Source organism: Macaca mulatta, chromosome 16 (assembly GCF_049350105.2).
Source record: "Macaca mulatta isolate MMU2019108-1 chromosome 16, T2T-MMU8v2.0, whole genome shotgun sequence".
Taxonomy (NCBI): Eukaryota; Metazoa; Chordata; class Mammalia; order Primates; family Cercopithecidae; genus Macaca; species Macaca mulatta.
Window position 1 is genome coordinate 37,067,483 of NC_133421.1, and position 26,689 is coordinate 37,094,171.

Genomic DNA, 26,689 nt, shown 5'->3' on the forward strand with positions numbered 1-26,689 from the left:
GGGCTGGGAAAGGCTGGCCAGGGGCGTGGGCGTGGCTGGGGACGACTTGGGGGTGGGGCTGCGCAGGAGGCTGGAGGAGCCCCGCTGGACCCAGAGGCGGGGCATCGGCCCCGGGTCCGCTGCGGTTCCAGGGCGTGGCTGCTGCCGAGCATCTCCCAGCTCAGCCGAGCCCCTGCCCGGGCAACGCTTTGTTCCAGCCGCCGCCTCCTCTACCCTCCGGCGTCCGGAGCCATCCCTCGCCTCCTCTCTCTCTCCTTTCGCCCACTCCCTGCATCTTGGCCTGCATCACCTTTGCCAACCGCTGCGCCCCCGATCCTGCCCTCACTCCTCCCTCAAACTTCTGACCGGCACCCTTGCCTGGTACCCTTCTCTCTATTCCTCTCCCTCCATCTTCTTCCCCCGACCCCTCTCGGGTCCCTCTTTTCCCAAAACCGGGATCTCTCCGCGCGGCCCCCGCCTCCAGGCCGGGGATGTCCCCCGCGGCCCCGCGCCCATGGTCCTGACGCTGCTCCTCTCCGCCTACAAGCTGTGTCGTTTCTTCGCCATGTCGGGCCCACGGCCAGGCGCCGAGCGGCTGGCGGTGCCGGGGCCGGATGGGGGCGGTGGCACGGGCCCATGGTGGGCTGCGGGCGGCCGCGGGCCCCGCGAAGTATCGCCGGGGGCAGGCTCCGAGGTGCAGGACGCCCTGGAGCGCGCGCTGCCGGAGCTGCAGCAGGCCTTGTCCGCGCTGAAGCAGGCGGGCGGCGCGCGGGCCGTGGGCGCCGGCCTGGCCGAGGTCTTCCAACTGGTGGAGGAGGCCTGGCTGCTGCCGGCCGTGGGCCGCGAGGTAGCCCAGGGTCTGTGCGACGCCATCCGCCTGGACGGCGGCCTCGACCTGCTGTTGCGGCTGCTGCAGGCGCCGGAGCTGGAGACGCGTGTGCAGGCCGCGCGCCTGCTGGAGCAGATCCTGGTGGCTGAGAACCGGTGAGCGCGCCGGGCCGGGGTTGGGAGAGCGCCGCGTGGTGTGGACGGTCAAGCGCCTGGGTTCCCGTGTGCCTCGCGCCGTGCCTTTGCCTCCCTCACCTGTCTGCCTGCCTGCACTACATCTCTGTTAGGATCAGCATGTCCGTTTCACAGATAAGGAAACTGAGGCTTAGGAAAGTTTAGTGACTTGCCCAGTGGGTCACAGTGAACTAAGATTTGCTCCCAGGGCTAGTGGAGTGAGGAATGGAGTTAGAGGACAGGAGTCCGTCCCTGGCTCTATGGATGGAGATGGCATCCTATTGCCAATTCTTCCTCTCCCCCGCCCCCCAAGCCCACAGCTCTCCTGCCCACCGGCTTGGGTTCCCTTCTAGGACACCTTCTTTCCCCGTCATCCCATCCCCCTCCCAATGGGAGAAGAAGGGAAACACAATGCTCAGAAAAGAGGGAGGGAGAACTCTCCTTTCTCTCCTCCCCAGGCTGCAATGCGTGCTGGCCTGAGGCTGCTTACTCCCTTCTGCCGCCCCAATCCAACTTCTGCTCCATCAGTCATTCTGGTTCTTGTAACAGGCCAGATATGATCTCATTCTGCGGCTCCTGATGGGAAACAGTTTTCTGCTGGGAGGCACGGGTGGGGGAAGAGGACACCGGGGTGTGGAGCCTGGCAGGGACCAGGCGGAGTGTGTGTTCTCTCCCTCCACCCCACTTAGCACCAAGACGCTGCAAGAGGGTCAAACAGAGGCCTTGTTGCCACTCTTGCATGTCTCTTGGGATCTCTCCTGGAGTATGAAGACCTCCAAGGACTCACTTTCCCTCCCTTCTGATGCCAGAGCAGACCAAGCATTCACACTCCAGTCTCATGCTGAAGTCTCGAGCTTCTCAAGCTTAGAAGAGTTTTTGGAAGAGTCACTTTCAGCTCATGCAGCTCTCACAAGTGTGAAGGGAGTGGGTTGAGGGTGTTTTCCTTGCCATTTTCAAAAAGAAAAAAATTACCTTGTGATTGCTGGAAATGACACAACTGTCAAAAATGCATGAATTAAGCAATTTAGGTTGGGAAACCAAGATAGGGTTCTGCTTATTTGGCAAGCCATTAACCTCCCATCTGACATCCGATGCCATGATGGGGATAGGCCATGAATTTGGAGGGGATAGCAAATAAAATATGTGTGTGCTTACTGGGTGTAGTGGGGTCGAGACTGGTAGGTGTGCCCTGCGGGCTTGCGATGTGGAGTCAGGTAGCTATAACTACAATCCCTGGAGAGTGAGTACAGCCAGCACCCCGAGGAGAGGAGGGCTGCAAGATGCAAACAGTACTGCTATATTTCAAGGTTAAAAATGACAATTCTCACCTGGTTCAGAGTTACTGAGAGAAGAGTCACTAACCAGTGTCCCTGGTACCAAGAAACATCACGCTGGTATCTTCAGGACCAAGGACAGAGCACAACGTGGCTGGTTGCTATCACAGTGCCTCCAAAGAAAAGCAGGGTCCCCGCCAGGCGCCTTGGCTCACGCCTGTAATCCCAGCACTTTGGGAGGCCCAGACGGGTGGATCACCTAAGGTCAGGAGTTCGAGACCAGCCTGACCAACATGGTGAAACCCCGTCTCTACTAAAAAATACAAAAATTAGCTGGGCATGGTGGCGGGCATCTGTAATCCCAACTACTGGGGAGACTGAGGCAGAAGAATCGCTTGAACCCGGGAGGTGGAGGTTGCAGGGAGCCGAGATCGTGCCATTGCACTCCATCCCACCCTGGGTGACAGAGCAATGGGTGACAGAGCAAGACTCCGTCTCAAAAAAAAAAAAAAAAAAAAAAGGCACTGTCCCAACCAGGTGCAGTGGTGCAGTGGCTCACGCCTATAATCCTAGCCCTTTGGGAGGCCAAGGCAGGCAGATCACCTGAGGTCAGGTGAAACACAAAAATTAGCCAGGCATGGTGGTGCGTGGTGTGTGCCTGTAACCCCAGCTACTCTGAAGGCTGAGGCAGGAGAATTGCTGGAACTCGGGGGGCAGAGGCTGCAGTGAGCTGAGATTGCGCCACTGCCCTCCAGCCTTGGCAACAGAGTGAGACTCCATCTCAAAAGAAAAAAGAAAGGCAGTATCCCTGCACCCCCTGTAGGCTGCATGAGAATGGGGCTGGAAGGAAGAGAAGGGAAGTGACACACTGAGAATTCGTTTATGAAACTTTTTTCTCCTTCACCAACCAAGCCCCCACTTCCTCATCTCAAAGAAGGCTCTTCTGGGCAAGCATGGTGGCTCATGCCTTTGGGTGGGTGGATCACTTGAGACCAGGAGTTCAAGATCAGCCTGGGCAACATGGCAAAAACCCATCTCTACAAAAAATATACAAATTAGCCGGGCGTGATGGCATGCACTTGTAGTCCCAGCTACTCAGGAGGCTGAGGTGGAAGGATGGCTTGAGCCCAGGAGGCGGAGGTCACAATGAGCTGAGATCATGCCACTGCATTCCAGCCTCAGCGATAGAGCCAGAACTTGTCAAAAAAAAAAAAAAAAAAAAACTCTTCCATCAGTGCGCCTACCCCTTTTTGCCACTTCCCTCTTGCTTTCTTCTCAGGATGCTATTGCACCCATTGTCAAGGAGCCTAGGTCACAGTTTTCCTGACTTCCAACTACCAGAAGTCCAACAGAATATGGTTCTTCAAATCTGGCCCCACAACACCCAGTGAGGGCCCCATATGACTGCTAGCCCTCTATATTCACAGTCCACCCCCTTCAGGGGATCTTAATGAAGCTATCCTCAGAGTAGTTAAATGGCTTTCCCAGGAATATGCAATGAATAAATGGAGGAGACAGGTTTTTAAAATCACAGAAAGGCTGCCGGGAGCAGTGTCTCATGCCTGTAATCCCAGCACTTTGGGAGGCCCAGGTGGGTGGATTGCCCGAGGTCAGGAGTTCGAGACCAGTCTGGCCAACATGGTGAAACCCCATCTCTACTAAAAATACAAAAAAAATTAGCCAGGTGTGATGACGTGCACCTGTAATCCTAGCTACTCAGGAGGTTGAGGCAGGGGAATTGTTTGAACCAGGGAGGTGGAGATTGCAGTGAGCCGAGATCATGCTACTGCACTCCAGCCTGGGCAAGAGCGAGACTCCATCTAAAAAAAAAAAAAAAAAAAAAAAAAAATCATGAAAGCCATTGCATATAAATTCAAAAAAGTGGAAAAGCACAAAAAAGGTATACAGTTAAAATTTCTTCTTGGCCAGGCATGGTGGCTCATGCCTGTAATCTCAGAACTTTAGGAGGCTGAGGCAGGAGGATTGCTTGAGCCCGGGAGTTTGATCGAGACCAGCCTGGGCAACATAGTGAGAGCCCTGTCTCAATTTTTAAAAATTAAATTAAAATAGTTAAAAAAAAAGTTCTTCTCAACCAGACCCCCTCTCTGGAGATAAATCACTGTAAGAAGTTTCTTGTATATCCTTCCAGAGAGAGTCTTTGCATACACAGGCATTTGCATGTATATTATATAGACATGTTTGCAATATATATATACAATCTTTCCCTCCTTTGGAGCTGGAATTTGAATCCAGACCTGTGTAATTCTAAAATATGTGCCCATTTCACCAGACCCACAGCCTCTCAGACCACAGAAGAACTGGGAGCTGGGTGAGTAGTTATCACAAGAGTGCAGCACAGTTCCACTCTGTAAAGGTGCCAGGTTCATAGGGAAAGGTGAGGGCTGGGGCATCAGGAGACTCAAAATAAAGTCCTGGCTCTGAATTGATATGTTCCTGAGCAAGTCCTTCCCTTCACTGGGCCTTAGGTAAGTCCTCTGAATATGAGGGTGTTGGCTGGCTGAGCGCGGTGGCTCACGCCTATAATCTCAGCACTTTGAGAGGCCAAGGCGGGCGAATCGTTTGAGGTCAGGAGTTCGAGGTTGCCTGGCCAACATGGTAAAACTCTGTCTCTACTAAAAATACAAAAAAAAAAAAAAAAAAAATGAGCCAGGCGTGGTGGTACATTCCCGTAATCCCAGCTACTTGGGAGGCTGAGACATGAGAATCAGTTGAACCCAGGAGGTGGAGGTTGCAGCGAGCTGAGATCACGCCACTGCACTCCAGCCTAGGTGACAGAGTGAGATCCTGTCAAAAAAAAAAAAAAAGAAAAGAAAGAAAGAAAAGAAAATAAGGGTGTTGGATTAGACAATTTCTTTCTCATCTTTTTTGTTTTTTGTTTTTTGTAGAAACTGGGTCTTGCTATGTTGCCCAGGCTGGTCTCAAACTCCGGGACTCAAGCAATCCTACTGCCTTGGGCTCCCAAAGTACTGAAATTACAGACATGAGCCACTGCATTCAGCCAGATTAAATAATTTTCTTATTTTGTTTTTTATTTATTTATTTTTTAAATTTTATTTATTTATTTTTTTTTGAGACGGAGTCTCGCTCTGTCGCCCAGGCTGGAGTGCAGTGGTGCGATCTCGGCTCACTGCAAGCTCCGCCTCCCGGGTTCACGCCATTCTCCTGCCTCAGCCTCCCGAGTAGCTGGGACTACAGGCGCCCGCCACCTCGCCCAGCTAGTTTTAGTATTTTTAGTAGAGAGGCGGTTTCACTGTGTGAGCCGGGATGGGATGGTCTCGATCTCCTGACCTCGTGATCCGCCCCCCTCGGCCTCCCAAAGTGCTGGGATTACAGGCGTGAGCCACCGCACCCGGCCTGTTTTTTATTTTTTGAGATGGAGTCTCCCTCTGTCACCCAGGCTGGATTGCAGTGGCACGATCTTGGCTCACTACAACCTCTGCCTCCCAGGCTCAAGTGATTCTCATGCCTCAGCCTCCCGAGTAGCTGGGATTACAGGCACCTGCTACCACGCCCAGTTAGTTTTTGTATTTTTAATAGAGATAGAGTTTCACCATGTTGGCCAGGCTGGTCTCGAACTCCTGACCTCAAGTGATCCGCCCAACTCGGCCTCCCAAAGTGTTGGGATTACAGGCGTGAGCCACCATGCCTGGCCACATTATATATTTCTTAAGCACATTCTGGCTCTTATATTCTAGGCATTTATGTAGTCAGATGTGTGGAAATGCAAAGTAAAAGTGAAGGATCTTGAACTCTGGAGACAGGCAGATCTGGTTTCAAATCTCAGCTGTGCCTCTCAGAAGCTGTGTGACTCTGGGCATGTCATGTAACCTCTCTGAGTTTTGGTTTTCTCACTGGTAAAAATAATTGGGCCAGGCGAGGTGGCTCACGCCTGTATTCCCAGCGCTTTGGGAGGCCAAAGTGGGAGGATTGCTTGAGCCCAGCAATCCTGGGAGTTTGAGACCAGCCTGGGCAACATAATGGGATCCTGTCAAAGTAAAACAATCCTACAAAGTAAAATAAAACAAAACAAAATAAAAATCAGCCAGACATGGTGGTACATGTCTGTAGTCCCAGCTACTCAGGTAACTGAGTTGGGAGGATCAATTGAACCTAGATGGCCAAGGCTGCAGTGAGCTGTGATCATGCCACTGCACTCCAGTCCGGGTGACAAAGTGAGACCCCATCTCAAATTGAAAAAAAAAAAAAAAAAAAAAAATACAAGAGGAAGAAATAACTGTAGTTCCAGCAGCCTCTATGAATGATTAGGACCCATCTGTTTCTTTGAAGATAGGCTGCCGAGAAGCTGTGGGGTCAACTCAGCAAATCTGTGCCGGCCTTATGGCATGTTCCAGACTCAGCTAGGTTCTGCAGTGGACACAAAATCACATGCACTATGGTCACTGTGGTACCCTCTGGGCAAGGACTCTGTTGCTGTCTGGGCCTCTATCTCTTTGGCAGTAATGTCACCTGTGGAGGACATCACCTTTTTTTTTTTTTTTAGATGGAGTCTCACTATGTCACCCAGGCTGTAGAGCACTGGTGCAGCCTCAGCTCACTGCAACCTCTGCCTCCCGGGGTCAAGTGATTCTCCTGCCTCAGCCTCCTGAGTAGCTGGGATTACAAGCGCACACCACTACACCTGGCTAATTTTTGTAATTTTAGTAGAGATGGGGTTTCACCATGTTGGCAAAGCTGGTCTCAAACTCCTGACCTCAAGTGATCCTCCTGCCTCGGCCTCCCAAAGTGCTGGGATTACAGGCATGAGCCACTGTGCCCAGCCATCTGTGGAGGACATCATTTGTGGAGGTCAGTAAGGCAGGAAGCCTGAAGCTCTACCAGGATGTGGCAACTCTCCCACCTGCTCAGCGGGCCTCCAAGTTCTCTCTATTGGATCTGTCCTCTCCACCATAGCCAGACTGAATTTTCTAAAACCCAAACATGGCCAGGCCACTCTCCTCCCTGCAGTGGCTTCTCTTTGACATCAAAATAGAGTACAAATGCCTTGAGGTGCCCCAAAAGGCCCCCAGGTCCAATCTCTTTTCACTCTCCCCTTGAATTTTCTGCCTCAGCCATGAAAGTGTGGGCAGCTCCACAAGTGCACTGGCTCTCCAACACCTCCAACTCTTTGCGTATACCTGTGCCTGAAATGCAATCTCTCCTTCTCCTCCTGACTAGTGCCCCCACTATTCTCTTGCCCTTACTCCATAGGGAACCATTCAGTATATCTAATGTGTATCTTTCTATCTGTGTTCTGCTAAAATCTTTAAATCTTTATTCTTGGTTTTGTGTACATGTATTTTTAATGTATATAAATGGTGCTGTCATATAGCACATTCTATTTCTTACTTTTTCCCACTCAGTATTGGGTTTTGTTGGGGGTTTTCTTTTGGGTTTTTTTGTTCGTTTGGTTGGTTTGTTGAGACAGAGTCTCGCTCTGATGCCCAGGCTGGAGTGCAGTGGCCCAATCATGACTCACTGTAGCCTCAACCTACTGGGCTCAAACTATCATCCTGCCTCAGCCTCTCAGGTAGCTGGGACTACAGGCCTCTGCCACCATAGCTGGCTAATTTTTTGATTTCGTAGAGATAGGGGTTTGCTACGTTGCCCAGGCTATGTTGTCCTGGTTCATGTTGCTGTGTTATCACCCGCTCAGTCACTTGGACCTCCCCCCAAATCCTACAGAGTGGGCACCTGCCCATGTTACCTGACTCTCCCCAGGCTTGCTACTGATTGCCTCCAACTTCCTCACACTACAAATGACACTGCAGTGAACATCCTTGTCTAAGTGCTCTTGTCTATCTATATGATAATCTCTTTGGGAAAGGTTGCCTGTATTGTTCAGCTTCTGAGTTTGCCCATCTAACAGGTGTAAAGTGGTAGCTGGTTTTCTGTTTGTTTTCTGCCAGTGAACATTTTATTCAAGGTATGTGTGTGGAGCGTGGTCAGGGACAAAGGAGAGTGGAAATGACCTTTGAAATAAAATAAAATGATTTAGGTGAAGAAACTCTAGGAAAGGGTAATTTTCTCCATTTAGATCATTTTAAGAAAGAAAATGGGCCAGGCGCGGTGGCTCAAGCCTGTAATCCCAGCACTTTGGGAGGCCGAGACAGGCGGATCACGAGGTCAGGAGATCAAGACCATCCTGGCTAACACGGTGAAACCCCGTCTCCACTAAAAAATACAAAAAACTAGCCGGGCGAGGTGGCGGGCGCCTGTAGTCCCAGCTACTCAGGAGGGTGAGGCAGGAGAATGGCATGAAACCGGGAGGCGGAGCTTGCAGTGAGCCGAGATCCGGCCACTTCACTCCAGCCTGGGTTACAGAGCGAGACTCCGCCTCAAAAAAAACAGAAAGAGAAGAGAAGAGAAGAGAAGAGAAGAGAAGAGAAGAGAAGAGAAGAGAAGAGAAGAGAAGAGAAGAGAAGAGAAGAGAAGAGAAGAGAAGGAAGAAAGAAAGGAAAGAAAGAAAGAGACAGAGAGAGAGAGAGAGAGAGAGAGAATGACAGATAAGGTGTCTGCTCTATGGAACTAACAAACAAGTAGACTATTAATATAATATCAGGTGTTAAATGCCCTGAAGACAATAAAATAGGGTAATGAATTAGAAAGTGATGGGGAAAAGCCTTTAGATTGGATGATTGGAATGATTAACCATGAAGAGGATTTTGTTGAAGAACATTTCAGGTAGCGATAGCTATTGTTTTAATTTTCATTTCTCTGATTACTAATGAGTTAGAGCATCTGTTTATCTGGTTGTTCAAATTTTGGATTTCCTCTTATCAATTGTCTGTTTATGTCCTTTGCCCATTTTCTTTTGAATGTATTGCCTTTTTCTTCTTGATTTGAATATTTGCTGATATATTCTACATATAAACCCCTCATTGATTTTTTTTTCTTTTCTTTTTGTTTTCTTTCTGTCTCTTTTTTTTTTTCTTTTGACACAGGGTCTCACTTTATTGTCCAGGCTGGTCTCAAGTGAACCTCCCACCTTGGCCTCCATGTGCCAGGCATTGTGCCAAGCACTCTACAGGCATGAGCCACCTTGCCCAGCCTGGTTTTATATTTTCCCTTGTTGGTTTTAGACATTGCAATACCTCTGGCATTCTTTCTATTCCTCAAACACATCAGCTCCTCTGCCCTCAGGCCTTCATCCTTGCTCCTCTCTCTACCTGTTATGCTCCTCCCAGATATTTGCATGCAGGGATTTCTCCACATTAAGCTCTCAGATGTCACCTCTTCACACATACCCCTCCTCTAGGCACACTCTATTACATCATTCTGTTTTGCTAGCGCCAAGGCCCTATCACTACGGTCTGGTTCACTCATTGTTTTCTTGTCTATGTCCTCCTCCATCGCTCTGAGGATAAGCTCCAGCCAGTCTCAGTTAAACCTCAGCCCATAGTGCAGTGCCTGGCCCAGGGGAGGTCCTCAGGAAACATCTGTTGTATGAATGAATACATGTGCCCCAGTCATGGGCCATGGAGTGAGGAAAAGGCAAGGCTAAGAGTGGTGTGCTTCAAGTGACACTTCAAATTAGGACAAGTTAATATTTGTTGAGTTTTTACCATGTGCCAGGCATTGTGCCAAGCACTCTATATGGCTTATCTCATTAGTCCTGATAATAATCCTATGAGGCAGGTATTTGTATTTTCTATTTATGAGATAAGGAAAGCAAGGTAGAGAGATAAAGGAAGCTGCCCAAAGGTCTCCTTTATCCCAGTTAGAAAACGGGCTGAGAAGAAACCAGGACCCAGGGGATCTGCTCCTGAGCTGAGGCTCTTAGCCACCACACATACTGCCTCTCAAGGGGAGGAATGAGGGGGAGAATGGCTGTGGCCAGGATAGAGCCCCCTTAGAATCCGAAAAGTGGGGTCCTCCCAGGGGAGGAGGTGAGGGTGGGGAGCAGGGAGGGGAATCCTATCCCCTATATGAGGCCAGTGAGGCCCAGAGAGGGTTAGTGACCAGGCCCCAAACGGGCAAGCCAAGCTCCACAAGCTGCGGCAATTCCACCGTCCCCTTCCACTTTCACTGGGCAGGGACCGCGTGGCGCGCATCGGGCTGGGCGTGATCCTGAACCTGGCGAAGGAGCGCGAACCCGTAGAGCTGGCGCGGAGCGTGGCAGGCATCTTGGAGCACATGTTCAAGCACTCGGAGGAGACGTGCCAGAAGCTGGTGGCGGCCGGCGGCCTGGACGCGGTGCTGTATTGGTGCCGCCGCACAGACCCCGCACTACTGCGCCACTGCGCGCTGGCGCTGGGCAACTGCGCGCTGCATGGGGGCCAGGCGGTGCAGCGGCGCATGGTGGAGAAGCGCGCAGCCGAGTGGCTCTTCCCGCTCGCCTTCTCCAAGGAGGACGAGCTGCTTCGGCTGCACGCCTGCCTCGCAGTAGCGGTGTTGGCGACTAACAAGGAGGTGGAGCGCGAGGTGGAACGCTCGGGCACGCTGGCGCTCGTGGAGCCGCTTGTGGCCTCGCTGGACCCTGGCCGCTTCGCCCGCTGTCTGGTGGACGCCAGCGACACAAGCCAGGGCCGCGGGCCCGATGACCTGCAGCGCCTTGTCCCGTTGCTCGACTCTAACCGCTTGGAGGCGCAGTGCATCGGGGCTTTCTATCTCTGCGCGGAGGCTGCCATCAAGAGCCTGCAAGGCAAGACCAAGGTGGGTGCAGATGTGGGGTTGGGTGGATCAGGGGTTAGAGAGCCTTTGGGAAGGTTTCCCAGAGGAAGTCACATTCAACCGGGTCTTGAAATACACATCAGAATTAGGTGAAGCAAGACAAAGGGGGGGAGGGGAGCCAGTCATTTTGACCTTGAAGGCAAGTCCCAAAGTTTGAACTTGGGTTTGGGGGCAAGAGGAAGACACTAAGAAGTTTTTAAGCAAGGGAACACTTGTGTTTTACAAAGATCATCCTAGCTGCTGTGTGGAAAGGGGCTTGGCAAGACTAAAGACTATGTATGACTTGAAGGGGTGGGCGTTGGGAGAAGGGGGAGATAGCGATGCCAGTGGCAGAGAGCAGATTCAAGAGTTGTTTAAGAGATAGAGTTAGCACTTGGTGACTGGGAGAAGGAGAGAGAGGAGCTGAGGATGACTTCTGGCCCTGAACATAGGCAATGAATAAAGTGAACTGGGTGACAGACAAGTGGAAGTGGGGAAGGGGAAGAAAGTGACTTCTGCAGGACATGTGGAGTTTGAGATGCTTGAGAGATGCCCAGCTGGGGAGCTTCAGTGGGTAGTTTAGCCTTTTGAGTCTGGAGTCTGGGAAGATGGCTGCTAGAGACAGAGGCTTGGGGCTTGGGACAGGACATCAGTGTGTCAGCCAGATAACCCCCACCAGAGTCCCAAGGGGTCCTCATGTCCAGGATCTAATCTACCAGTGACCTTTGCCCACTGCTTTAATTTGCTGTGTGACCTTGAGCACCTGGCTTCCCCTCTCTGGGCCTCTATCTGGGCCTCATTTTTATCTTGTGGAAAATTCAATAAATTGAACCACAGCAGCAGTTCTTACCCTGGATGTGGGATAATGATAGTTTTAGCACCGAAAGTTTGTGGATTGTACTTTTTGGAAACAGAGTTCTACTATATTGCCTAGGCTGGCATCAAACTCTCAGGCTCCAAGTGATCCTCTCTGCCTCAGCCTCCCAAGTAGCTGGGACTACAAACACGTACCACATCCCCAGCTGGGCTTTGTTTTTAAAATATTACAGGTTGAAGATTCTCCCTACAATGTCACTCTTCTTTGCATTTTTCTGTGGAGCCTTGGAGGTTGGTGATAGCTGGTGCACAGGGATGTGGTGCATACCCCATGGCCCACCTTGTCTGTACCCCAGCTGTCATCGGGGGGTGCTTAAAGGTGTGTATCTTACAGATGATTGTCACCCATCATGTGTTTGCCTACAGATAAAAAGGAGACTGCTGGTTGGATGAGGTGGTTCACGCCTGTAATCCCAGCACTTTGGGAGGCCGAGGCAGGTGGATCACTTGAGGTCAGGAGTTCGAGACCAGCCTGGACAACATGGTGAAACTCTGTCTCTACTAAAAATACAAAAATTAGCTGGGCGTGGTGGCAGGTACCTGTAATCCCAGCTACTCGGAAGGCTGAGGCAAAAGCATCACATGAACCTGTGAGGCAGAGGTTGCAGTGAGCCGGAATCGCACCACTGCACTCTAGCCTGGGCTACAGAGCAAGGCTCCGTCTCAAAAAAAAAAAAAAAAAAGGAGACTGCTACGTTAGGGGGGTCTCTGGGGCCTCTTTCAACATCCAGTGTTCTAGGAACTTCTGATTCTTCTCTCTGCTCTCCAGAGCTGGATCAGGGATGACTTGCTCTATAAGGCAGGTCATTCTGCTTAGGGAGAAGGGTCTTAAAGGAAGTAGGGAGTGAGGACCTCAAGGATTGGATCTGGGCAGCAATCAGGATCACCAGCCTGTCACCCCTTTCCCATCGAGGCCAAGTGAGTCCAGTTCAACAAAGACATCTTGAGTCCCACTCTGTGTCCTTCATTGTGTCAGATACAGGGTTCCAGTAGTGACTAACACATGTCCTCAGCTTATACTCCAGTGGAAGTTGCATTGTCAACCAGTGACAGTGGCATTCAGAGTGTGGTATATAAGCCCTCATTGGAGTTGTGGGCCAGGATGTGGGGAAATCAAAGCAGGCTGCATGAAGGAGGTGCTAATCGATTTGGATTCTGGTGGATGAGTAGGATTTCCGTGGATTGGGAGGATTCCCACAAGCAGGCTGGAAGAACTAAGGATTTGGAAACATAGTGGGCCAAGACCCAGAGGTGTGAAAGCCTTGGAATGTGAGTGCATGTATGTGTGTGTGTGAAGTGTAAGTTGGTGGAAGGTGAGGTGAACTGGGAGTGATGGGCAGCTGCACTGTGCTCTGCCTAGGGCCATGCTGAGAGCTCAACTTTACTCCAGGGCCTGTAGATGCTATAAGAAGGATATGAAGGAGGGATCTGCCCCTCCGCCCCCAACCCATCCAGAGTCAGGACCTGGTCAAGAATTGAGAGAACTTCAGGAGGGGGAATCCGCAAGACCCCATGACTTAGTGGCTGAAGGCGGGGCCAGGGCAGATGGAGAGACTTTGGGTTGTGAGAAGAGACAAGGAGAGGGACTGGGAACATGTGGGGGCACCTGGAGAGCTGGTGGAACCTAGAGCCCTCTCCCCACTCCCTCCCTAGGTATTCAGCGACATCGGCGCCATCCAGAGCCTGAAACGCCTGGTTTCCTACTCTACCAATGGCACTAAGTCGGCGCTGGCCAAGCGTGCGCTGCGCCTGCTGGGTGAGGAGGTGCCACGGCCCATCCTGCCCTCCGTGCCCAGCTGGAAGGAGGCCGAGGTCCAGACATGGCTGCAGCAGATTGGCTTCTCCAAGTACTGCGAGAGCTTCCGGGTACAGTCGTGGGGGGTGCACCTCCCCCAAGTCAGAGCGGGCGCCCTGTGCACAGAGACTGTGTTCCCTCCCGGCCTCGCACTCCTGTGGCGCTGGTGTGGCTTCTAGGGGTGGGGAGCCTGTACGCAGCCACCCTTGGGGTCACTCGGCTCTGACCTAGGTCCCATCCGCCTCCTCCACGCCATCTGCAGTTCCTTCCCTTGCATCTTGTGCTCGAGGTCCAAGGGCTAAGTAGCGGAGCCCTTCCTGACACCCGACTCCTCTCCCAGGAGCAGCAGGTGGATGGCGACCTGCTTCTGCGGCTCACGGAGGAGGAACTCCAGACCGACCTGGGCATGAAATCTGGCATCACCCGCAAGAGGTACGGAGCCTCCTGTCCGCCGGACCCCAGCTAGGTCTAAATAAGCGCCCCCTCGGTCCACAGCCCATCTGAGTCTGGACCTCAGCGTCTTCTCCTCCGTGGGGTGCAGGTTCTTTAGGGAGCTCACTGAGCTCAGGACCTTCGCCAACTATTCTACGTGCGACCGCAGCAACCTGGCTGACTGGCTGGGCAGCCTGGACCCGCGCTTCCGCCAGTACACCTACGGCCTGGTCAGCTGCGGCCTGGACCGCTCCCTGCTGCACCGCGTGTCTGAGCAGCAGCTGCTGGAGGACTGCGGCGTCCGCCTGGGCGTGCACCGCGCCCGCATCCTCACGGCGGCCAGAGGTCAGCCCGCCCACCCGGGACCCCGCCCCAGCCCCAGCCCCAGCCCCAGCCCCAGCCACGGCCCTAGAAGGGTGAGGGGAAACACAGGGTGGAGACTTCCAGCCTCACCGTGGATTGATTGAGCACAAACGTGGGTCACACTGGCCTCTGAGGATGTAAAGATGAATACGTTGCACTTTGCCTCAAGAAGTTCCCCATCTTAGGTGGGTAGGCGGTGGGAGGAAGGGAGGTATTAAACAGGCAGAGGGCCCCTGCAGAAAGCTACCTAGGTCTCCAGTGGGAGCACAGAGGAAGCCCAGCCCACCCCATCCACCCAGGTCTAGATTTCAAAGAGGACAGGATGCCTCACCATGTCTTGAGAGAGGCACTGGCGGGGAGGGGTGGCAACAGGAAGGGCAGCCCAGGCAGAGGCAGCGGCTGATGGAGAATCCATGCAGTGGGGTATAGGTGGGAAGGGTGTGTGCGTATGTGTGTTATCCTATTGGCCAACAGCTTACAAAATTTGGGTCTAGAGGTGGTTTAGAGTGAATTCTAGGCCTCTAGCCACCCTCATTATTGGCTAATTTATTTTAAACTTACTAATTTACCACTTAGTTAATCTTTATGGTCAATTACAAGGTACTCTGTTAGATTTTTAAGATATTATCTTATCAGTCTCTACATTGATTCTATGCAGTGAGTGTTCAGTTTTTAAAATCAACCTTAAAGAACTCTTGAAAGAATAAAAAGAGGAATAAGTGTCCAGTTTGAGGGCCCGGCACTGTGGCTCATGCCTATAATTCTAGCACTTTGCGAGGCCAAGGCAGGCAGATCGCTCAAGTCCAGGAGTTTGAAACCAGCTTGGGCAACAAGGTAAAAGCCCGTCTCTATAAAAGCACAAAAAAATACAAAAAATTAACTGGGTGTTGTGGCGCATACATGTAGTCCCAGCTACTTGGGAGGCTGAGGTGGGAGGATCACCTGAGCCCAGGAAGTTAAGGCTGCAGTGAACTGTGATCAGGTCACTATACTTCAGCCAACCTGGGCAGCAGGAATGAGACCCTATCTCAAAAAAGAAAAAAAGTGTCAGTTTGAGGAGTTTTAAAAGACACCTGTGTGACCCCCCCGACCCCCACCATCATCATTAAAGATATAGAATATTTCCATCATGGGTGTTCACTTTAAAGATGATGACAATAACATTTAAAGAATTCAAATACATTTCCCACAGTCATAAAAGTCATTAGATGGCAAAACTGGGACTTGAGCCTTGCCTTTCTGCTTCATAAACAAACAAATGTTATCTATGAGGGTTGTGTCTAAATATTATAAGAAGATGAATTCTTTTCATTTTATCCATTCATTCAGCAATTACAGACTAAGCACCCACAAGACACAAGGGACTGAGCTTTGACTGCATTCTTATGCTTCAACTAATGCAGGTTGGCTTTTATTATTTTTACATGGCAGCTCCCATTAAAACTTCAAGATTTCATTTTAATTTTAATTAATTAATTAATTAATTTGAGACAAGGTCTCATTCTGTCACCCAGGCTGGAGTGCAGTGGCGCAATCACAACCCACTGAAGCCTCAACCTCCTGGGCTGGAGCAATTCTCCCACCTCACCTCCCAAGTAGCTGGGACCACAGGCGCGCAACACCACACCCGGCTAATTTTTGTATTTTTTGTAGAGACAGGGTTTCACCATGTTGCCCAGGCTGTTCTCAAACTCCTGGTCTCAAGCAATCCTCCCAACTTAGCCGCCCAAAGTCTTGAGATTACGGGTGTGGGCCGCCACACCCAGCACAAGATTGCATTTTTAAACAACAGGAAAATCCTAGGGCAAAAATAGCTTAAAAAAAATAGTTCGTATAGTGAGCCTTGCATAGTTTTTAAGTGGGAGGAGTGACATGCTCAGATTTGGATTTTAGAAAGATCTTCTGGTAGCTGTGGCAAATGGACTACAATGGGCAATTCTTTTCTTTTCTTTTTTTAGACAGAGTCTCACTCTGTTGCCCAGGCTAAAGTGTGGTGGTGCGTTCTTGGGCCACTGCAACCTCTGCCTCCCAGGTTCAAGTGATTCTCATGCCTCAGCCTCCCAAGTAGCTGGATTACAGACATGTGCCACCATGCCCGGCTAATTTTTTGTATATTTTGTGAAGATGGGGTCTCACCATATTGGCCAGGCTGGTCTCGAACTCCTGGCCTCGAGTGATCCACCCACCTTGGCACCCCAAAGTGCTGGGATTACAGGTGTGGGCCACTGCGCCTGGCCTAGACTGGAAAATTCTAGCTGGGTTTAGGGAGGCCATTGAGGAGGCTGGCACTGGAAACCTGAGCCAGGGAAGGGCCCGGAGGCTGGAGTCCTGGATGTTTAGTAGGTAGAATCCTCAGAATGTGGTGCCTGTGCTGAGCACGGAGCATTGCTCCAGAGGAGCAGAGTGCGGTCTGTTTTATTCACTGCCGAATCTCAAGCACTGAAGATAGTTCTGGCACACAGCGAGTGCTTAGGAAGTATTTGTTGAATAAATTAAATGGGAGGCAGGAGTTGAGGCTGATACCCAGGTGTCTGGCTTTGGTGGGAAATAGGGAAGAAGGAATAAGCGGGAGATTTGGAGTGTGTTGAATTTGGAGTGATTGTGGGCAGCTGGCTGTGCAGGTCTGGAGTTCCAGAGAGTGGGCAGGGCTGGAAGTGCATGCATATCAATGTCCCTAGAACGCAGTGCCTGCCTCCTAAGAGTAACCCAACAATAACATGACCCTCCTTCTGTAGGCCCCATTTCTCCTTTTTGGGAGAGGCCACCCTTCCCAGGCTGGGCTGAGAGGGCTGGGTAGAGGGATGATATACCTGACAGTGAGTGATGCGGAGGGGCCACCCTCACCATGCTGCCTGTTGCCCGCTTTAGAAATGCTACACTCCCCGCTGCCCTGTACTGGTGGCAAACCCAGTGGGGACACCCCAGATGTCTTCATCAGCTACCGCCGGAACTCAGGTTCCCAGCTGGCCAGGTGAGGAGGGGCAGGCAGGCGGTGGCAGGGCCTTGAGACAAGGCTGTGGCACTGACACAGGACCTACTTGCAGCCTCCTGAAGGTGCACCTGCAGCTGCACGGCTTCAGTGTCTTCATTGATGTGGAGAAGCTGGAAGCAGGCAAGTTCGAAGACAAACTCATCCAGAGTGTCATGGGTGCCCGCAACTTTGTGCTGGTGCTGTCACCTGGAGCACTGGACAAGTGCATGCAGGACCATGACTGCAAGGATTGGGTGCATAAGGTAGGTGCCCACCTATGCCTCTAAGGTCCCAGCATTGGCCCATGGTCCAGAAGATAGGGTTGTCTTCTAGTCCTTCTTGTCTGCACATCCCAGCACACTTAGCCCTGCAGCACCTCCCTGACCCAGCTGGAAGTCAGGAACCACAGCTCTGACTATAATAGGACTTTAGCAAGCTACAAGGGACAAGAGACGAGGCTTTGGCTCTCTGAGCCTCAGTTTTCTTATCTGCAAAATGGGGTATCTTAGCTGTTCCACTCACCCTGTAGAACTGTTGTGAGGATCAGAGAGAGAGAAAAATGCTTTGAAAAATAACTTCCATGAGAGACACGAGAGCATAGCGACAGGCAGAAGGGAATAGTTGAGAGCTCAAAACTGAGAGTTTGAATCCTGGCTCTGGCCTTGGGCAAGTTACTTAATCCCAATAAGCTTTGTATTTATTACTGGAAAGAGGGTATTGTAATAATAGTATCTAACTGTCTATAACATTGTTATAAGGATTAAAAAAGCTAAAATTTGTGAAGTACTTAGCAGAATGGCTGGCACATAGTAACTGCTCAATAGTGGTAGCTATTATTATTATTATTAACATAATTATTATAACTACTACCTCTGTTTAATTCATGATTGTATTTTCAGTGCCTGACACATTGTAGGAACTTACTGAATACTTATAGAATGGATGGATGGATAGATTCACCATTGCATCTTCAGGTTATTAATCATTAATCTGTCAGTAGGAATTGGAGTTGGGGCTGAGGGATGCAGTAGTCATCTGAGAGACAGGATGAGACAAGCAGTCAGCTCAGAGACAAGAATATGCCCACAGGGCCAGGCACAGTGGTTCACACCTGTAATCCCAGCACTTTGGGAAGCTGAGGCGGGAGGATCACTTGAGGTCCGGGGTTTGAGACCAGCCTGGGAAACACAGTGAAAACTTGTCTCTACTAAAAAAATACAAAAATTAGCCAGGCATGGTGGCGTGCACCTGTAATCCCAGCTACTCGGGAAACTGAGGCAGGGAACTCATTTGGGCCCAGAAGGCGGAGATGGCGCCACTGCACTGCAGCTTGGGCAACAGAGTGGGATGCTGTCTCAAAATGACTAGATCGCATAAAAGTTGGTGTAAATGCTGAGCCAGGTAAGCAAACCTCTTGCTTGCCACAGGGGTTTGGAGAAGGGAGAGGGCAACAATATGTCAACGAAAAGAGTCAAACTCTGTAAAATATTTGAAGAGATTTACTCTAAGCCAAATATGAGTGACCATGGCCCATGACGTAGCCCTCAGGAGACCTTTAAAACATGTGCCCAAGGTGGTCAGGGCACAGTTTGGTTTTATATATTTTTGGGAGACACGAGACATTAATCAATACATTTAAGATGTACGTTGGTTTGGTTCAGAAAGGCAGGACAGCTCAAAGTGGGGGCTTCCAGGCTTTTGGTAAATTTAAAATTTTTCTGGTTGATAATTAGTTGAGTTTATCTGAAGACCTGGGATCAATAGAAAGGAAATGTTTAGGTTAAGATAAAGGGTTGTGGAGACCAAGTTTTATTTGTGCAGAGGAAGTTCTCAGGGCAGACTTCAGAGGGAGTAGGTTATAAAATGTTTCTTATCGGACTTAAAAGGGTGCCTGGCTCTTTGTGATTACCTCCTGAGTCTGAAAAGAAAAAGAAAAAATTGGGGGGAAGGGGATTCTCTACAGAATGTGGCTTTTTCCCACAAGAGACAAACTTGTGGCGCAATTTCAAGATATGGCAGGGAAATATATTTGGGGTTAAAATATTTTTATTTCCTCCCTTATTATATGATGTTATATTAGAGTCAGGTTAGAAAGCAGACCACGCTATATAGGTTTAAAATTAAAACCCCTCCAATAAGACTTTATGGTTTGTAGGGCATGACTCCCTAGGCCCCTTAGGTAGGAATTTGGGCAAGATAAAAAAAAAAAAATCAGAGTTTAGTCCTCAGAGGACTGGAATAATCAGGGAGGACTTCATGGAGGAAATAGGTCTTGAGAAGAATCTTAAGAGTCTAGATAAGTGGAAGAGAAGGCATCCCAGGCCAGGGTAACAGCATGGAATAAAGGTAGGAAGGAGAACAAAGGAAATAGGAATAAAGCAAAGGAATAAAGGTAGGAAGGAGAACAGTGCTGAAAGCCCATATACATCTTGGGTACTGCTTTCTCCATATCACAGATGAAGAAACCGAGGCTCAGAAAGGTAGAATAATTTTCCCCTGGATACACTGCTAGTGTAGAAATCAGAAAAGCTAGGCTTCAGATTCCATCTATCTGACTCCAAAGCTGATAGCTTTCCCAAGATCCACACTGCATTCTATGGCACAGATCCGAGGGGGTGTGAGGGGAGGTGATGGGGTAGGGCTGGATTCAGTCGACACCAGAGATGATTATCTGTATCTCTTCACAACTCCACATCCAGTGATGTCATGTTGGTAACTTGACATCAGCCACGGTGGGAGTATTTACACCAAGGAAATTGGGAACCACTACAAATCAGAGTTTTGTTTGTTTGGTTGATTGGCTGGTGGGTTTTCTCCCCCCATGAATAGCTAGTTATTATAAAGTTACCAGCACACCATTGGCTGGATAAGAACTATGGAAACCAGGTTAAGGAGTGTTTAAAGGCAGGAGAAGACCTGTGCTTAAAGCACTGGAAAACAAGGAGCCCATGAAGAAGAAGATGCCAGGGCAGTGGGTTTTAGAATGAAGGCTCTGACACTGAAATGCAGTCCACGTGGAGTGTGGAGTCAAGCCCCAGAGGCCACATAGGAGGGGCTGAGTACTAGGCCTGGTTTGGGGAGGGGCACTGGGCCAGGTGAGCATCCAGTAAGAACATGGTTGATGACCCAGAGCAGGTGGCAGGCAGCGTTTTGAGAGAAAGAGAAGAGTGTCTGTGAGCTCCATGAGACTTCAGACCTTGCCTCGTTCATGTGTGTCCCTGGTGCTTCAAACCATGCATGGTACAAAGGCGGCTCTATGCGATTGCACCAAAAAAAAAAAAAAAAAGAGAGAGAGAGAGAGAGAAAGAGAGAGAGGTTGTAGAGGAGTTTATAGAACAATTGAATCAATGATTAAGCAGACAAGTGATACTGATGAAGCTGAGATGCCATGCCTGAGAAAGCCATACTTATCTAGTAGATTTACCAGGTTAGGGGACTTGACTCCATTTTTTTTCTTTTTTTTTTTTTTCCAGTAGAGATAGGGTTTCACTATGTCACCCAGGCTAGTCTCAAACTCCTGAGCTCAAGTCTGGAGTTCAGTGCTTGCCTCGGCCTCCCAAAGTTCTGGGATTAGAGGCATGAGCCACCATGCCCAGCCAAAGGACTTGACTCTAATTGTTTTCGTTCTCAACCAGCTAGGTGATCCTGAACAAACCATTATCCCTTTCTTTTATTTATTCATTTTTTTTGAGACAGACTCTCACTCTGTCACCAGGCTAGAGTGCTGTGGCACGATCTCGGCTCACTGCAGCCTCTACCTCCCGGGTTCAAGCAATTCCCCTGCCTCAGCCTCCTGAGTAGCTGGGACTACAGGCACACGCCACCATGTCCAGCTAATTTAGATATATATATATTTTTTAGTAGAGACGGGGTTTCACCATGTTGGCCAGGATGGTCTCGATCTCCTGACCTTGTGATCTGCCTGCCTCGGCCTCCCCAAGTGCCGGGATTACAGGCATGAGCCACCGTACCTGGCCGCTATTATCCCTTTCTTGGCCAGCCTCTGAATCTGTGCAATAAACAGTTTGTACTGTCTTTGGTTTTGTATAATTCTGGATGAAACAAATGTCTAAAGATTTCCAAATAAATTGCTGCAGGGTCAGGATTCATTCCAGTGCTCAGCAGAGAGGCAGCAGGGCTTGGTTGAAACAGCCTGGACTTGGACTCTCGAGGCTTGAGTCAGAGGACTGGTCCCTCGTGGGCTGGGCGTACGTGTGGCTTAGGAGGAAATCCCTTCCTCTCTGGGCTTTTTTCTCTCCATCTGTAAAATGGAGAGGCTCCCCAGGAAGCCAGTCAAGGGCAAAGTTACAGATGTTCTTTCCCCAGGAAGGCTCCACTTCCCAAGAATGCTTGGCACCCCTTGTCGTCCCAGCAGATGGCAAAGAGGCGGGAAGAGCCTTTGCCTTGGACCAGCCCCAGAGGCGCCGTCATCCCTCTTTGGTTGTTTCTGGTGCTTAATTGCCTCTGGTTTTAAAACTCCTTTCCCTGAAGTCACATTAGTGGGTAATCAATATGGAAAACCACAAGTGAACTGCACTCAAGAAAGTAAAATCCCTTTGGTTCCCTCTTGAGAGGAAGAAAAGCATTCAATAAGCACTTACGGAACCCCATTAATAGCAAATAATTCCTTAAAACAATGCTTTGGGGTAGGTTTTATTATCCCCACTTTATAGAAGAGGAAATAATAACACCTATTACGTATTAAGCATACACTGTGTGCTAAGCGCTGTTCTAATTACTTGCCATGGAATGTTGCGCTTATTCCATGGAAAAATCTATCATTAACTCTGCTTTATATATTAGAAAACAGGAACAGATGTGGCGGCCCACGCCTGTGATCCTAACACTTTGGGATGCTAAGGTGGGAGGATCACTTGAGGCCAGGAGTTTGAGACCAGCCTGGGCAACATGGTGAAACCCCATCTCTACTAAAAAATACAAAAAATTAGCCAGACATGGTAGCACATGCCTGTGGTCCCAGCTACTTGGGGGGCTGAGGTGGGAGGATGGCTTGAGCCCAGGAGGTTGAGGCTGCAGTGAGCCTTGATGGCGCCACTGCCCTCCAGCCTGGGTAACAAAGTGAGATCCTGTTCCCTGCCCTCCACCAAAAAAAAAAAAAAAAGAGAAAACAAAAAGTTTAAGTACCTATTAGTTTTGCCTCCGGTCATAGAGCCTGTGTCAGAGACTCAATGTGAACCCCGATTTGATGATTCCAGAGTGCAGCCCTAACTGCTGTGCTATGTTTTCTCATTCATTCATTCATCCATCCATTAAATATTTAGCAAGGGCTAACTGTAAGGGCTCTGTGAAAGATGCTAAGATATAAAGTCAGTGAAAAATAGATATGATCCCTCCTCATGTCTGGCAGAGAAGACAAATACTGAGTAATTTATCCATTAATTAATTAAAATTTACAACTATAATATGTTCTGCAGAGCCTATAATAGGAGAACTGATTTGGTCAGGGCAGTGGGAGACAACTGCCCTGTGTAAGAGTTGATTGAGCTCAGATCAGAAAAATGAATGGGCATTATCAAGAGGGAAGGACAAGGAAGCTTATTTTGTGTGACTGGGAGGACAGAGCAGGGGTAGAGTTTGAGAAGTGGACTGTGGCCAACCACATAGGGCCTCACAGGCCACATGAAGGAGTTTGGACTTTATTCTAAGACCATGCAAAGTCTTGAAGAGTTTTAAGTAGGGAGTGACAGGATCTGATTTGTCAGATGTGCATTTTGCAAGTATTAGCTACATGAAAGGGCAATGTGGAGAGTGAATTAGAGAAGACAAGGGTGGATGAGGAAAGACCTGGTGGGGGCTTAAAGATAATAGGGATTGGAAGAGGGTGGTAGTGGGGTGGAGGCAGGGAAAAATGGTGGATTTGAGAAATAAGTAAGGAGTACAATTGGCAGGGCGCATGATGGATCAACCTGTATGCAGGATTGTGATGTTTTTCTTCTGACACCAAATTGTTTGGGGTTTTTCCCACACTAACCACTAATTCTCCAACTTTCCAACACCAGCTGGGTATCCCACAATTCAATTCAATTCTGAAATGTCAGTCACGAGGCCCAGGTCCCCAGGCTACCACATTTCTGTTTGATTTGGCTACAACTTCAGGGGTTCCCATGACACCCCGAGGTTCAACTTGCTAGAATGACTCAGAACTGAGGAAAGCACTTTACTTACTATTAGTTGCTTATTATGTCAACCTTAAATAATGAGATTCAGAAAATAAGACTAAGTATAGAGTTTCTTTGAGTGCAAAGTTTGAGAATAGCCACCCAGGAAGCATTGACTCCAAAGGAATGGGGTGAGTACCCCAAATTGGAGAAGTTAAGGTTTCACTTCCACAGGCAAAGACAGAGAAATTTTAGCAGGATTACAACATTTTCCATATAAGACCAGTGCATATGTTACAATGCTTTGATTGGTTATAGATTGCTACATTCCAAGGAAGATGACTTTATTACCCCCTGAGGAGGGGTGGTGATCTGAGTGGGGATCTAAGGGGGTCTTATCTCTGGTGCCATTTGGTCTTCCTAAGTAATTACAGAAAAAAAAAAAAAAAAGGTAGAAGTAAAAAAAAAAAATAGGTGGAAGTTGCAGCTGCATGCCTCATGACTCAGGCTGCATAGACCAATTCCTGTCAAGGCTCAGAATAATTTAAAGTTCCAAGAGCTTTAGGTTTGATTTAACAAAGCTTGAATAATAATAATAAATAATATTATTAATCTCAAAATCCTGGGCTCAAGTGATCCTCCTGCCTCAGACTCCCAAAGTGTTGGGATTATAGGCGTGACCCACCATGCCCAGCTGAATTATTTAATTTCACACTTACAAAGGACACAGCTCAAGAATAGCCAAATGGAAGAGATACATAGGATCTCTGTGTGTGGAGGGTAGAGGTGTGGATGCCATGCCTTCTACCACCTTCCCAGCACCTACACCCATTTATCAACCTGGAGGCTCTTCAAAACCCCTTGTTTAGGGGTTTTTATGGAGGTTCCATTATGTAGGCATGATTGATTAAATCATTGGCCATTGGTGATTGAACTCAATCTCCAGCACCTCTGGAGGCTGGAAGGTGGGGCTGAAAGTTCCAATCCTCTAATCATGCCTTGGTCTCCCTGGTGACCAGCCGCTTCCTGAAGCTATCTAGGCTACCCCCATAGCGCCCCCAGGCCCCCAGTGGGGAATCATCTCTTTAGCATACAAAGACACTCATCACTCAAGAGATTCCAAGGGTTTTAGGGGCTCTGTGCCAGGAACCCTGGGCAGAGACAAAATATTTATTTTTTATTATACTACAAGGGTTAAGGGAGACATCAAGGTGGACTTCAGGACTGGTGTCCTGCCCTGGACCCAGCCTCGGGCTAGTGGCCCTCCCAGCACCTGCCCGGCTACAAGGGTCCCTAAATGGATACAGGAGTATCTTCCTCCTTTCCTTTCTTTCTCCAGGAGATTGTGACTGCTTTAAGCTGTGGCAAGAACATTGTGCCCGTCATTGATGGCTTCGAGTGGCCTGAGCCCCAGGTCCTGCCTGAGGACATGCAGGCTGTGCTTACTTTCAACGGCATTAAGTGAGCCCCGGGGCCCTGGGACCAGGGGGGTAGGGTACAGATCACCATGACAGGCAGAGTGTGGGCAAACAGCTGACTAGCAGCTCCCTCTGCCCAGCTGTCTGACCCACATGGCTCCTGTGCCCACAGGTGGTCCCACGAATACCAGGAGGCCACCATTGAGAAGATCATCCGCTTCCTACAGGGCCGCTCCTCCCGGGACTCATCTGCAGGCTCTGACACCAGTTTGGAGGGTGCTGCACCCATGGGTCCGACCTAACCAGTCGCCAGTTCCCAGCCCTGCTGTGACTTCCACTTCCATCGTCCTTTCTGAAGGAACAGCTCCTCAAACTGGCCTCCCTGGGCTGAGACAACCTGGGCTCTTCTTAGCAAATGGCTCTCCCTCTCCCTGTCCCCCACCCTCATGGCCCACCTCCAGCCCACTTTCCTCAGTATCTGGAGAGGGAAGGGAAGTCAGACTTGGGCTCGGGAGGTTAGAACTCCCCCATGCCCTGCCATTGGGTTGTCTGTCTCTGTCATGGGGAGGGTCCCTGCTCAGTTCTGGAGACATTGGAGTTGGGGTGGGGGTGGTTCTGCATTCCCTTCTGCTCTGATAGCAGCCAGTTTGAGGATGAAGGAAGGCAGCCTCAGACAGGAATTAAGGCAATGCCCAGGCAGGCCTGGGCACTGTATTCTGAGCAAGGGCCTGGGCCCAAGAGCCAGCCAGGGATGAGTGCCATCATGGCTCTTCACTCAGACTGTGCCTGGCCCCTGCACTTACAACTTCCTGCCGCTCTGTGGCCTTGCCCTGTAATCACTCAGTGCCCTTAGCCAGCCTGACTAGGTCCCAGATCCCCTACAGCTTCCTTCAGTGTGGTATCTTTTGCCACATCCAGGGCGAGGGTTGAGGTAAATTGGCCCTCCCTCTGACTTCCTTGTCGCTGCAGCCAGCTTTGCTGCACTTGCTGGTGCACAGGAGCCTCCTGTTTGGGCCTGGGTCTGGGCATGGGGAAGCCGTGCCTCAAAGCCCACCCTACCCCATGCCTTGGTGCTGTGCCTCAGGCTCCTTCCTGGTCTGGCCCAGCTGGCTACCCCAGCCCCTCAGCTATCCAGGGCTACCCACCGCTTGCTCAGGGACCAGGCAGCCCCCATGGCAGTAAAAGCAGCCTGGACAGAACCTGCAGCTCTGTGGAAAGAGGCAAAGTCCTGAAAAGGCAAAAGGTTGTCACCTATGGCAGCTTCTCCAACTTTAACATGCATCCAAGTCACCTGGGAATGTTGTTAAAATCAGGAGATCTGGGGTGGGGCCTGAGACTCTGCATTTCTTACAGATTCCCAGGTGATTTAAAATCAGGAGATCTGGGGTAGGGCCTGAGACTCTGCATTTCTTACAGATTCCCAGGTGAGCTGATGCTGGTGGTTAAGGGTAGCAAATCTCTAAAGCATAAAGCCCTCACGAATCTTTGCCATTTCCCACACACTCCGCTCCTTGGTCTCCAGTCGTCAGAGCAACTCTACCTGGTATTATCATCCCCATTTTACAGATAATGACACTGAGGCTCAGAAAGGTTGAAGATAAGCCCAGTTTCCTGTCATTAGTGGCAGCCCCAGATCCAGACCTAGACCTCCTGGCACTCAGTCCACTGGCAGTGGAATTGCTCTCCTGAGAATCATTCTGAGGCTGGGCTATTGCTTCTCCCTTGCTTCAAAGACTCTAGCAGTGGGGGATAGGATTTTGCAAAAAAAAGGCTGACCCAGGGGCCATACT

The 26,689-nt window shown here is 49.9% G+C and overlaps 1 protein-coding gene across 1 annotated transcript; it reads left to right on the top strand.

The window, feature by feature from the left end:
- Window positions 1-420: 420 nt before the first annotated feature.
- SARM1 (sterile alpha and TIR motif containing 1) lies at window positions 421-26,241 on the top strand. The gene is given in 9 exon segments (NM_001265713.1): window positions 421-963; window positions 10,310-10,928; window positions 13,455-13,667; window positions 13,937-14,028; window positions 14,138-14,373; window positions 17,260-17,362; window positions 17,436-17,625; window positions 24,821-24,942; window positions 25,072-26,241. Coding segments are annotated over 9 exon segments (2,175 nt in total). The 5' UTR covers window positions 421-493; the 3' UTR covers window positions 25,202-26,241.
- Window positions 26,242-26,689: the final 448 nt, after the last annotated feature.